Genomic DNA, 12,778 nt, shown 5'->3' on the forward strand with positions numbered 1-12,778 from the left:
TTTGTGTTTTTTTTTGGCTTCTCGGCATGTGGGATCTTAGTTCCCCGACCAGGGATCAAACCTGTATCCCCTGCAGTGGAAGCACAGAGTCCTAACCACTGGACCACCATGGAAGTCCCAACCAGAATGTTTTCATCTTCCCAAATGGAAACTGTACACATTAAACATTCACACCAGGGCCCCCTCCCTCCAGACCCTGGCAACCAACCACGATTTTACTTCCTGTCTCTCTGAATTCTGCCTACGGTATGCACCTCGTGTAACTAAAATCATACAGTATTTGTCCTTTTGTGTCTGGCTTATTCATCCATGGGGTAGCATGTGTCAGAACTGCCCTCTTTTTAAAGGCTGCCTGTGTTGCTTTTGAGTCTTGTGTAAACAGTACTGGCTTCCACCCTTTATATCAATTTACTTTGAAAATACACAAGGACTTCCCTAGTGGCGCAGTGGTTAAGAATCCGCATGCCAATGCAGGGGACACAGGTTCGACCCCTGGTCCGGGAAGATCCCACATGCCGCGGAGCAATTAAGCCTGTGCGCCACAACTACCGAAGCCCGCGCGCCTAGAGCCAGTGCTCCGCAACAAGAGAAGCCACCGCAACGAGAAGCCCGCGCACCGCATGGAAGAGTAGCCCCTGCTCTCCGCAACTAGAGGAAGCCCGCGCCCAGCAACGAAGACCCAACGCAGCCAAAATTAAATAATTTATAAAAAAAGAAAGAAAATACTCAAATCTTGAGAGGCCAGGACCATCTGCACCCTCTGCTCCTCTTACCTCCAGTGGGCCTCCAGGTAGCGCTCACTTCACAGCCTTCTTCTAACTTAATAAGAAATCCTTCTGCAATTAGCCAAGTCAACATTTTATTTAAAAACACATAAACACGTACACAATGGTAACAACAGGAAGGGAGCCAAAATCTCCTATTTGGGGACAGGCTGACAGCATGGTGTTCCCGTAAGCCTCACTTTAAGAAAGAGGGTACCTTCAAGACCAGATTTCCAAGCGAGATAAATTAGGAGGTGGCTGTGTTTTCACAAGACGCCCCTTGGAGGTCTGGGGAGAGGGGAAGGGTTCGGCAGAGTATTCAAACACCACCCCTTCACCTTAACGGGGGGAGGGGGCATCAGTCCCTGAGGCTGTTCTAAAGCAGGAGGGAGAGATCAGATTTCCCTGGAGGCTGCTTTTCCTTCCCGGAAGGGGAGGAATATTCTCTGAGGAAGTGAAGAAGGCTGGCGAGAGAGGCTGGACCCGCTCAGGAGCCGGAGGAAGGGCCCGTCCCGCACCCACCGGCCCAGGGACCCAAACCCCGGTCTCTCCTGCGGCCGCCGGCTCAAGCCCCTCCATCAGCGTGGGTCACACGTCCTGCAGCGCCTCCTACAGGGCTGGCGGGCTGTTAGGGCATCAGACGGCGGCATCTGGGGAAGGAAGCGGCAGAGTTGGGAGAGCTCGCCCCACGGCTGCGCATGCGCTGCCTCCCCCCCCCCCCCCCCCCCCCCCCGTCCGCACCACTTCCCGTGGGAACGATGATTCCTCTCCCTGCTCCTCTCCACCCCAGGCCTCTTCCTCAGAGGTACTGTAACTTCTTCAGCTGTTTGTTTTGGCTCTTCCTCCGTAATTTTACCTAGTATATGTATACTTACAGATTACTTTTAGACATTACCTATTAACTTTTTCGCATTCTTTTTTCATCATTCAGTTTTTCTTCAACAGCTTCACAGACATATAATTCATATACCATACAGTTCACCCATTTAAAGTGTTCAATTCCGCCGTTTGCCCTATATTCACAGAATTGTGCAGCTACCCCAATTTTAGAACATTCTCATCACTTCCAAAAGAAGCACCACAGGCATGCACAGTCACCCCTGTATACCCTCCCGCCAGCCCTAAGCAACCACTACCCTACTCTCTGTCTCTGTGGATTTGTCTATTTTGGACATTTTTCCTAAATGGAATCCTACAATATGCGGTCTTTGGTGACTGGCTCCTTTCACCTAGCCTTCTGTTAGCTTTTTGCCAGTGGGACCATTAAGATTGAAGCGCTGCTGTTGGCAACCTCTCTGCTGGGCAAGGTAAGGTGCTTCGATATTTTAAATGTATTTTTAAAAAACAAAGAAAAAGAAGAAAGGAAGTGCTGGATCAAAGAAAGAAGTAAATTAACTGAAATAGCTGGTTTGATTTTCAGCAGTTCTATTTCTAGAAATTTATTCTAAAGTTAAGTGTGTGTATAGGCATATATTTACAAGGATATTCATTACAGCACTGTTTAGTAGGAAAGAATTTAAAAAAAAAATAAAAAAACAAGCATAATGCCCCCAAATAGGAGACAAGTAAACTATGGCACTGACATGCAATGGAGCCAGTGCAACACCGTGGAGCCACGAAGGATGCCAGAGAAGGACACCTAATGATGTGGGGAAAGTGCCTGACAGGAGGCTAGGTAGGAGCAGAAGAGAAGGTTACAAAATAATACATGAACTCTGATCCTTTAATAAATGTACAGGTGTTGGGACTTCCCTGGCGGTCCAGTGGTTAAGACTCCGTGCTTCCACTGCAGGGAGCATGGTTTCGCTCCCTGGTCGGGGAACTAAGATCCTGCCAGCCGTACGGGGCAGCCGAACAAACAAAACAAGCACATCTCTCTCTATATATATATACTCAGAGAGGAAATGCAGGAGGGAGAGACACCCAGCAGGTGCTATTTCTGGGTACTGTGATAATGGTTTTTATTTTTTAAAATTTCTTTTTCTTATTTCGATTTTCTAAATGTACTACATTTTATTTTTGTCATTAGGAAACTCATTTAAAGAAAACGCTTGGCCATCAGAGACGTAGATGTCAGGGTGCCCCTGGGCGCTGTGGAGACGAGACGGAGCAGAGGGTCCTCTGCAGCAGGGTGGTTCCCTACTGCCGAGCTCCAGAGCCTGTGTCCTCCTGTGCCTGAGCAGAGGGAACCTTCTTGGTCATCTGTTTTCAGACCAGAACTCACCTGTTGACTGGGTCACGCACGAGATCTTGTAGGACAGCCACACACTCGCCAGGCAGAGGAAGGTGGCCAGGAAGCCGAAGATCTGCACGGGAGAAAGGGGGCAGCAGGCGCCCAGGCCAAGGGCAGTCACTCAGGCAGTCACCCTTCTGCTGCTCATCCCTGGGCCTGTTTCCTATACCAGCTGTGGCTGGGAGGGAGCTCAGGGACTCAAGTGACCCTCGCTCAGGTGTGGAGGTGACGCCCGGGCCCTGGCCGGGCCCACAGCTGGGACACAGTCAGGCCTCCGGTCGCCACCCCTCGCCTCTTCTCTAGGCAGCTACCTGCCCACGCTCGGATTTATGTTTACAACCGAGCTGGGGCCAAGCCACCGGACTTTAATTATCCTGGGCTAATAAGACAGAAAAAGGAGGAACGGTACATTTTAATTTGGGTTTTTAACACATTAACGTTCAAATGGATTTTCTTGGTGTGGTAGCATCATCTGCACTTCATCCAGAAAGGCTTTCTGTCTGTCTGGCTTTACAGCTGTGTCGGAGCCAGAAGCTGAGGCCCCAATACCTAGTCTTAGGTTTGCATGTATTTAAGTAACATTAGGCTGAAGTAAGTTCAGGCAGCGCTCCTTTCCTTTCTGTCCTCAGCTGTGAGCACCTAGCCCAGAGCAGCCGCCTCATTTGCGATAAGGAAAGGGCCTCACGGTGGCTCATTAAATGATGGAGCAAGAAGCAGACAGGGACTCAGGTGTCTCTGCCTGGAATTTGGAAGCCTGCAGCCTCTCCTGACTTGTCAACAACACTGGCAGCTGCAGCAGCTAACACTGACTGAGCACTTACTTCGTACCAGGCAGTGTTCTAAGCCCTTTAAAGGAACCCGCACAGCTCTGCCAGGCGGTCACGGCTGTTACCTCTCCCCCCCCTCATTTTTCAGCTCAAGAAACCAGGGACAGGAGGTCAACTCTTCAGCCCAGGAATGTGGAGCCAGCAAGGGCCAGACCAGAGATCTGAGCCCAGAGTCCACCTCTGCTTGCCTGTTGCCCAGGTGTCCTCGGGCCCTCCAAGTGCACGGCTGGGAGCTCCCTGAGGTCCAGCCCAGGAGCAGCCAGACCAAGCGCGGGCTCATCCAACCTAGCTGCTGGTTTCCACACATGGCTGCCCGTCACCCCACCCCCGACCCCGTCCACTGCCGTGCTTCCTTTTGTACCAATTGTCTGCACCACATAATCAGCCTGTTAGAGCCTGTCCTGGCCTCTCATTGTCTGTTCCGCACAATTAGCACATTATACACCATCCCAGTCTCCAACTGTCCACACTGCATAACTGAACAGTTTATTATCTGGCTACACAATGCTCCTCTGGATGACAGTGCCTTGTGTGCTCATTGTTTCATGTGTCCTGGCCTCCTAAGCTAGATCACCACTTTCTCATCAGCAGGGACCATGTCTTTTCATTTCTCCTGGCCCCTCGCCCGGCCCATGCTTGGTCCTAGGCACAGAGATCGTGTACGACAAATGGGGTTTACTGGGATTCCAGGGCTAACGTTGTCATGTGCCACCTCAATGAGGAAACCCAGTGGGAATCTCCCCGCGTGGTCCTGAAACACAGCGGGCGCCAAGCTCTTCTGTCCCCCCCTCCGCCAGCCTGCCTGCAGCTGGGCAGGGGGCAACCATTCCTCTTCTTGGAAACTGCCTGGGGAGGGGGGGAAGGTGCTTAGGGGGCAAGAGTGCTCAGGGGTTTGGCTGCCCCTCCGTGGTGACCTTCTGCCCCATGCAGACTCCACCCCTCCGTGGAATTCCAGGCACTCACCCACTCTTGGCCCAAAGTCCGGAGAATTTTGCTACCATGCGGAAGTGAGTGACTATCACACAGAGAGCTTTTCTTAAAACTCATTTGAAAAGTGAGGCAAATCAGTTCTGGCCTACAGACTTCCAAACTGTAAACAATTAGCTAAATCAGAAATCAGATGACAGCAATCTATATATCTTTTTACAATAATGTATATACACATATGTGTATCTGTGTGATAAATATATATAGCTCCCATAGCACTATGTTTTGTCCATTTCCATGCTACTTCTATTCATGTTAGCAGATGGGTCAATTTTCACCTATGAAAGGTATAGGAGTGTTATTTCCTGGCCTGAATACTGTTAAAAGTCAGGAAGGGCAAAGCTAGGACTCATGGCAGATTATCACTAGCTGATCACAAAAATGTTCCCCTGGGCTGGAAAAAGGCCTCAGAACCTTTCCCAGAACGGGGCTGAGACAGCCATGAGCAAATGACCAGAGTGAACATGAGAATTAAAACCTACTTGCCCGTGATTTAAGGAGTGGCTGTAAGAGAAAGAGGCCTGGGCCGCTGGGGCCATTTGAGTTCGTAACAGCCCTGCCCATCCACCTTCTGACACCCTCCACCGTGGGCCCAAGTTTAAGGCTATTTGGAGACCACTGCTGGTGGATCAAGGTCCAGACTGATTCTGAGAAAGAAAGGCCCCAGAGAACAACCCCTTTGCTGCCCTGAGAGGAAGAAAATGAGCATTCGGAACAGGAATTCACTCCTGCCGCTTCCCGGAGAATGTCCTCACCGCTCCAGCCACCAGTCGGCTCTGGTTGTAACTCTTGGAAGCTGCCACGATGGACGCGATTAGGAGAAGCAGGGTACCGATTAAATAGTGCAGGAGTTCCTGGGGGCAAAAACAAAGCAGAGCAGTGGGTAGGGAGCTCCATTCCTGGTTCTCAGAGGCACCTGGGCATTAGGAGAGATGAATGGAGGGGAGGGAGTGACACTTCCCCTTCTCCCTGTAACACCCCGGCAGGAGCAGCGAAGCTCACTGGCAACGAGAAAGGAAGGCCAGCCAGGATGAGGCCACACAAGACAGAAAAGACACCAGGCAGGCAGGAAGAGAGGCGACAAAGAGAAAGGATGCTTCTCGGGTGAGGAGAGATGTCCCCTAAGGACCACTCCACTCCTGAGGTCAATCTGTCCACGGTACCTTGACCTCCGGCCAAAGCGACTAACAAGCAAATGAGCTGCTTCTAACTCCAAGGATGGAGAATTTAAATGAAGCTCCAGCTCTGAGAAGCAAAGCCCCTTAAAAAGATGTGTGCCTTTGCTTCTGCTTCAGAGAAAGTTCCGGGCTAGCAATGTGCTGGTTTTCGTGGCTGCCTGGAGGGTCTCCCCATTCCGTGAACAAAAGTCCTCCCAGTTCTGTCCTCATTTTGTCTTCCCTCTTCTTTTCTGTTGGAAGTGTGCCCTCAGGCCAGACTGCTGAGGGGTCTGCAGGAAGGGCTGACTCTGGCTTTGCTTCCCTTGGGTCCACAGGGGCATCCATTTCTGCCCCATTCACTCTCCATGATAAAATGGGGTCTTTGCAGGCCCTGGATGAGGCGAGGCCGCTATCATTCGACAACAAAGGAATGCTTCGCCTCATCCTTTCCCCTCCCCATGAACGCCAGATCAGAGGAGAACTGGGGCTTAGGGCCACTGACAGTGGGGTGCGCCCCCGAGAGAAATTTATAGCTGTCAAGGCTTATATTAAAAATGAAGAAAGGTTTCAAATTAATAACCTAACCTTTACCTTAAGACACTGGAAAAAGGAAAGCAAACTAAACCTAAAGCAAGAAGAAAGAAGGAAATAAAGATTGGAGCAGAAATGAATGATACAGAGAACGGAAGAAAAATAGAGGAAATGAATGAAATCAATAGCTGGTTCGTTGAAAAGGTCAACAGAATAGAGAAACTTTTAGCTAGACTGATCAAGAAAAAAAAAGAAAACATTCAAATGACCAGAATCAGAAATGAAAGACAGACGGGAATCCCCTGGTGATCCAGTGGTTAGGACTCAGTGCTTTCACTGCTGGGGCCTGGGTTCAATCCCTGATCTCAAAACTAAGGTCCCACAAGCAAAGAGGTGTGGCCACAAATAAATAAATAAATAAATAAAAGCGGGGACATCACTACTGGTGTTAGAGATAAAAAGGATTTTAAAAGAATATTATGATCAATCATATGCCAATAAGTTAGATAACTTAGATGAAATGGAGATATTCCTAGAAAGACATGCTACTGAAAATGACTCAAGTAGGAATAATCTGAATAAAATTTATAATAAGTAGAATTTGAATTAATAATAAAAACACTACCCACAAGAAAAGCTCAGGACCAGGTGGCTTCACTGCAGAATTCTACCAAACATTTAGAGAAGAATCAATTCCAACTCTTCCCAAACTCTTCTAAAGAACACAAGAGGAGGGAACACTTCCCAGATCATTCTATGAGGGCAATATTACCCTAGTAACAAAACCAAAGACATCACAGGAAAACTAAAGACCAGTAATATATCTTATGAATACAAACGCAAAAATCCTAGCAAACCAAATCCAGCTACACATAAACTGAATTATACACCACAGCCAATCAGAATTTGTCCCGGGAATGCAAAGTTAGTTACACATGTGAATATCAATGTAATATGCCATATTAATAGAATCCTTGGGGGAAAACCTACATGACTATCTCAATAGACAAAGAAAAAGCATTTGACAGATTCTAACACCCTTTCATGATGGAAACAACAAAGTAGGACTAGAAGGTAAGTTCTTCTATTTGATAAACCTCCTACAAAACCCCCACCTAACATCATATTTAATGATAAAAGATGAGTGCTTTCCTCCTAAAATCAGGAACAAGATAATGATATCTGCTCTTGCCACTTTAATGCAACATTCAACTAATTTCTTGCAATGAGCCAAGAAAATGAAGCAAAAAGCATCTAGATTGGAAAGGAATGTAAAACTGTCTCCATTCACAGATGGTATGCTCTTATAGATAGATTTGAAAATCCTAAGGAATCCACTAACAATCTATTAGATCTAATAAATGATTTCAACAAGATTGAGGCTACAAGATCAATATACAGAAATCGATTGTATTTCTATCCACTTGCAATGAACACTCCAAAAATGAAATTAATAATTACAGTTGAAATAGTATAAAAAGGATAAGATACTTAGGAACACACTAAACAAAAATAGTATAAAACTCATACTCTGAAAACTACAAAACATTGTTGAAAGAATTTTTTTTTTTTTTTTTTTTTTGCGGCACGCGGGCCTCTCACTATTGTGGCCTCTCCCGTTGTGGAGCACAGGCTCTGGACGCGCAGGCTCAGCGGCCATGGCTCACGGGCCCAGCCGCTCCACGGCATGTGGGATCTTCCCGGACCGGGGCACGAACTCGCTTCCCCTGCATCGGCAGGCGGACTCTCAACCACTGCGCCACCAGGGAAGCCCAAGAAATTTTAAAAGATCTAAACAAATGGGAAAACCTCCCATGTTCATGGATCATGACTTAATATTGTTAAAATGGTAATACTCTCCAAACTTATCTACCGATTCAATGCAATTCGTATTAGAATCCCAGGTGACTTTGTAGAAACTGAAAAGCTAATTCTAAAGTTCATATGGAAGGGCAAAAATCCAAAACAATCCTGAAAAAAGAGGACAAATGGGAAGACTCACACTTCCTAATTTCAAAACTTACTGCAAATCCATAGTGATCAAGGTAGTATAATAAGATCAGTGCAACAGAGTTGAGAGTCCAGGAATAAATCCATGCATTTATGGCCAACTAATTTTCAACAAGCTGCCAAGACCACTCAGTGGGAGAAAGAACAGCCTTCCCAACAGATAACTGGGACAACAGGATATTCACACGCGAAAGAATGAAGCTGAATCCTTGCTTCACACTATACGCAAAAATTAACTCAAAATGGATCCAACACCTAAATGTAAGAGCTAAAAGTATGGAAGGCTTAAAAGAAAACACAGAGGTGAATCTTCATGATCTTGAATTGGCAATGGCTTTTTAGATATTATACCAAAACCATAAACAACAAAAGAAAAATATAAATTAGATTTCATCAAAATAAAAAACTTGTCCTTTAACAGACACTATCAAGAAAGTAAAGACAAAAAGAAAAGAAAAAGAAAAAATTATGGGAGAAAATATCTGATAAAGGACATTTAACTAGAATATACAAAGAACTCTTACAACTCAATAATAAAAATACAACTTAATCAAAAAATTGGCAAAGGATCTGAAAAGACATTTCTCTAAAGAAAATATACAAATGGCCGAAAAGATGACTAACACCGTTAGTCATCAGAGTAATGCAAATCAAAACCACAAGCTGTAACTTCACACTCACTGGAATAAAATCTCAAAGTCAGAAATAACAAGTGTTGACAAGGATGTGGAAAAATTCGAACCTTTATACACCACTGCTAGGAATGTAAAGTGGTACATCCACTTTGGAAAACAGTCTGGCAGTTCCTCAAACAATTAAACATAGTCACCATGTGACCCAGCAATTCCACTCTTAGGTATATTCCCAAGCAAAATGAAAATATGTCCACACACAAAATTTGTACACAAAATGTTCATAGCAACATGATTCATAATTGACAAAAGGTGGAAATTCATAATTGCCACATGTCCATCAATGATGAATGAATAAACAAAATGTGGTATATCCTTTCCATGGAATATTAGCTATAAAAAGAAATGAACATACATAGATCAGCTACAACATAGATCAACCATGAAAACCCTCTACTAAATGAAAGAAGCTAGTCACAGAAGACCAAATATATGAGTCCATTTATATGATATGTCCAGAACAGGAAAAGTTACAGAGGCAGGAAGCCAATTAGTAGTTGCTCAGGGCTGGAGGTGATGAGGGATAGGAGGTAACAGCTAAAGGTTACAGAGTTTCTTTTTGAGGTGATGAAAACATTCTAAAAATAACTGAGGTAATGGTTACACAAGTCTGGGAATACACTAAAATTCATTGAATTGTACACTTCAATGGGTAATTGTATGACATGTGAACTATATATCAATAAAGCTGTTTTTAAAAAGAACATAGTGGGAAGAAAAAACCCTAGCAACTTCTGACATGTTTCCTCAGACTCTGCCAGTCCACTTTAGCTGACAAATCTTATCAATACTCACACAGTGTAAATACCCATTACCCCTATCAGCTTCTTCCTTCTATGTTCCTCCTCCAAGTCACACACACACACAGCCCATTTTCTGTCACTTGAGAAAACAAGCACTGAGGTGAGAGGCACAGCCTTCTTGTAGCTGGAAGGTGAGTTTTAGAAACCAGTGGGACATGAGGCATAGACGTGCACCCAACAGTGGGAAATTCAGAGCTGAAGCAGCCAAGGATGGTGCAGGAGGCGGGGAAGGCAGACAGGAAGGACTCCGTCAGGTCTCAGTGCCCAGCCTGCATCCTGACTCGTGCAAGCCGAGAGCAGGCCCGGCCACTCCCTTACCGACAGGGGCCAGCTGATACAGGTGAGCACGCGGTACAGGCGGAAGAGGTGGACCAGGTAAAAGGCGAGAATCATGATCAAGTTGCAAATGGTGACCACTTCAAAGTAGCTGTAGGCACTGTAGCTGGTCCACAGAGAGCTCCTCACGCAGATGAAGGCAATCAGCAGCGAGACCTGGGACGTGAACACAGAGACATCAGAGAAATGCCCACCCAAGATGGGCACCCAGGGAACGAACAACAACACAACAGAAACACAGACAACCACAGGGGACCGAGGAGCTGCCACAATCCAGGTTACCCCATCACCAACTGGCTGGAACAGTGCAATTTCCCACAGTACAAGCTTTTGAAACACAAGCCATTGTGAACACTGAGGACGGCAGGGAGTGGTCTGTTCTCTCTGTTCTCTGAGGTCCATGTGCCGGCAGGATGCATGCTCAGGGAGAGGGCAGGAATTCTGGAAATAACCAGGCAGGACCACCTCCCTTATTTGCTAGACCTCCACTGAGTCAGTGTGATATTGAACCCCAGGTTTCCATGTTAGGTTGAACTGAAGGAAGTTGCCAATATTTGACTGTTTTTGACCCACCAAGATGTCAGTTCATACGTATAACCTACCAGCTGGCAGACAGTAAGTTACTGTCAACGAAAAATCAAATAACCAGCAAGCTAAGAAGAAAGAAAAGAGAATTGTATTCGCACCAAACTGAGTACTATAACCTGGGAAACAAATTATCAGAAGCTCTGAGAACTGTTCCATTGATCAGGCGTTAGAAATGCAGTTTTATATATATTTTTAATAAATTTATTTCTTTCTTTTTGGCTGCATTGGGTCTTCGTTGCTGCCCATGGGCTTTCTCTAGTTGTGGCGAGCGGGGGCTACTCTTTGTTGCAGTGTGTGGGCTTCTCACTGCGGTGGCTTCTCTTGTCGCGGAGCATGGGCTCTAGGCGTGCAGGCTCAGTAGTTGTGGCGCACGGGCTTAGTTGCTCCACAGCATGTGGGATCTTCCCGGACCAGGGCTCGAACCTGTGCCCCCTGCATTGGCAGGCGGATTCTTAACCACTGTGCCACCAGGAAAGTCCCAGTTTTCTATATTTTTGAGACAAAGAAATTATGTATCATATTGACAGGTTAGCATTGTGTACACAGTTCCTCAAGTGTTTGGTTTTTTTTCAATTATGCATGTAGAGACAAACTTTTTAGTCAATGCAACCCCTTATAGAAGATGAAAAAGAAATATATTAATCATAGAATTACAATGCTGGCAATGTGAAGAAAGGGGCCAGCTTTTTCTCAAAGGTTGATCTCATCCTCCTGCTTTGAGGAGGTCTGGTTAATGTGTAATGCAGATGCACACTGCCCATGGGGTAAGGCCTACCACAAAGGGGGCAGGTCATTTGTTGTTGCTGTTTTCGTTTGTTTTTTTCTGTTTGTTTGTCCTGCCATAGAAAATTTACGATTCTCCTCGACGTTACCACTTACTGATGCTTGATGTACATGATCTCCTTGAGACTCCCCACAACTCTGCCAGGTCAACAAGATCACCCCCATGCTCATAAGGGGAAATGGAGGCACACAAGCCTCCATAATCAGCTTAAGGCTACGTCCACGGTAAGCTGCGGAGGCACGATTTGAATCTTAGTCTATCTGATTCCAGGGATCGTGTTCCTCCATGTCAGATGCGCCATCAAATGTGTGGGAATCCTGGCTACAAGGTGGTGCTTGCTCCCCCCTGGGCCTGCGGTGAGAGCTTGCTAAGCATACTGTTACATGAATGAATGAATGTGCAGAATTAATAAACTAATCACCTAGTAATGAATGAACGATCAGGTCAATTATTAGCAACATAAGAATACCATGGAAGGGCAGACTGGAAGAGGGGAGAGAAGATTCTAAGTTTCTGGGAAGGCCACTCACAGAGAACAAAGTCTTGTTCACCCCACACAGGGGATAAACCAATAACACACAGGTGTTAAACGTATGTAAAGTCTCAGGGTCTATTTTAAAAGCACAACTAATTTAGGACAAAGGTTAAATATTTCACACTGCCTCTTTCCTACAGAACAGTGATTCTCCAAGGGTGTGTGTGTGTGATTTCGTGTCCTATGGGACATTTGGCAATGTCTGGCGACACTCCTCGTTGTCACGGTTGCAGGGGGGATGCTACCCACTCTCCACAATGCCCAGGACAGGCCCCGTAAAACAGAACTATCTGGCCTCAAGCATAGCCTTCAAACTACTGTCCTACTGTGGAGAAACCCCGCTGTAGAAAATTGAGTCTACAATGAGAATTAGATCACGAAATGGATCTAACGCTGGTTAAAGAGGCTAACGCTAAAAACTCTATTTTCCAAAGCCCCTCATTGCGAGCATTCTACCAAGGTCCTCGGGTACAGGGACACCAGCTAGCAAAGAACACTGAGCTTAAGCCTAAAGTGGGCGTGAAGAGTGTT

The 12,778-nt window shown here is 46.0% G+C and overlaps 1 protein-coding gene across 2 annotated transcripts in view; it reads right to left on the reverse strand.

Annotated features, from left to right (window-relative positions):
* Positions 1 to 834: 834 nt before the first annotated feature.
* Positions 835 to 12,778, reverse strand: part of CMTM7 (CKLF like MARVEL transmembrane domain containing 7) — a 42,508-nt gene continuing 30,564 nt past the window's right edge. The window contains exons 2-6 of one of the 2 annotated variants that reach the window (XM_060162466.1): positions 10,323 to 10,496; positions 5,567 to 5,665; positions 2,989 to 3,070; positions 1,506 to 1,620; positions 835 to 1,414 (exon numbers count right to left, since the gene is read on the reverse strand). In XM_060162466.1, coding sequence (XP_060018449.1) covers position 1,414; positions 1,506 to 1,620; positions 2,989 to 3,070; positions 5,567 to 5,665; positions 10,323 to 10,496 — 471 coding nt within the window. In that variant the 3' untranslated portion in view covers positions 835 to 1,413. The remainder of the gene's footprint in view (positions 1,415 to 1,505; positions 1,621 to 2,988; positions 3,071 to 5,566; positions 5,666 to 10,322; positions 10,497 to 12,778) is intronic. The other variant, XM_060162465.1, reaches the window with a different exon arrangement.

Source organism: Lagenorhynchus albirostris, chromosome 10 (genome assembly GCF_949774975.1).
Source record: "Lagenorhynchus albirostris chromosome 10, mLagAlb1.1, whole genome shotgun sequence".
Lineage (NCBI taxonomy): Eukaryota > Metazoa > Chordata > Mammalia > Artiodactyla > Delphinidae > Lagenorhynchus > Lagenorhynchus albirostris.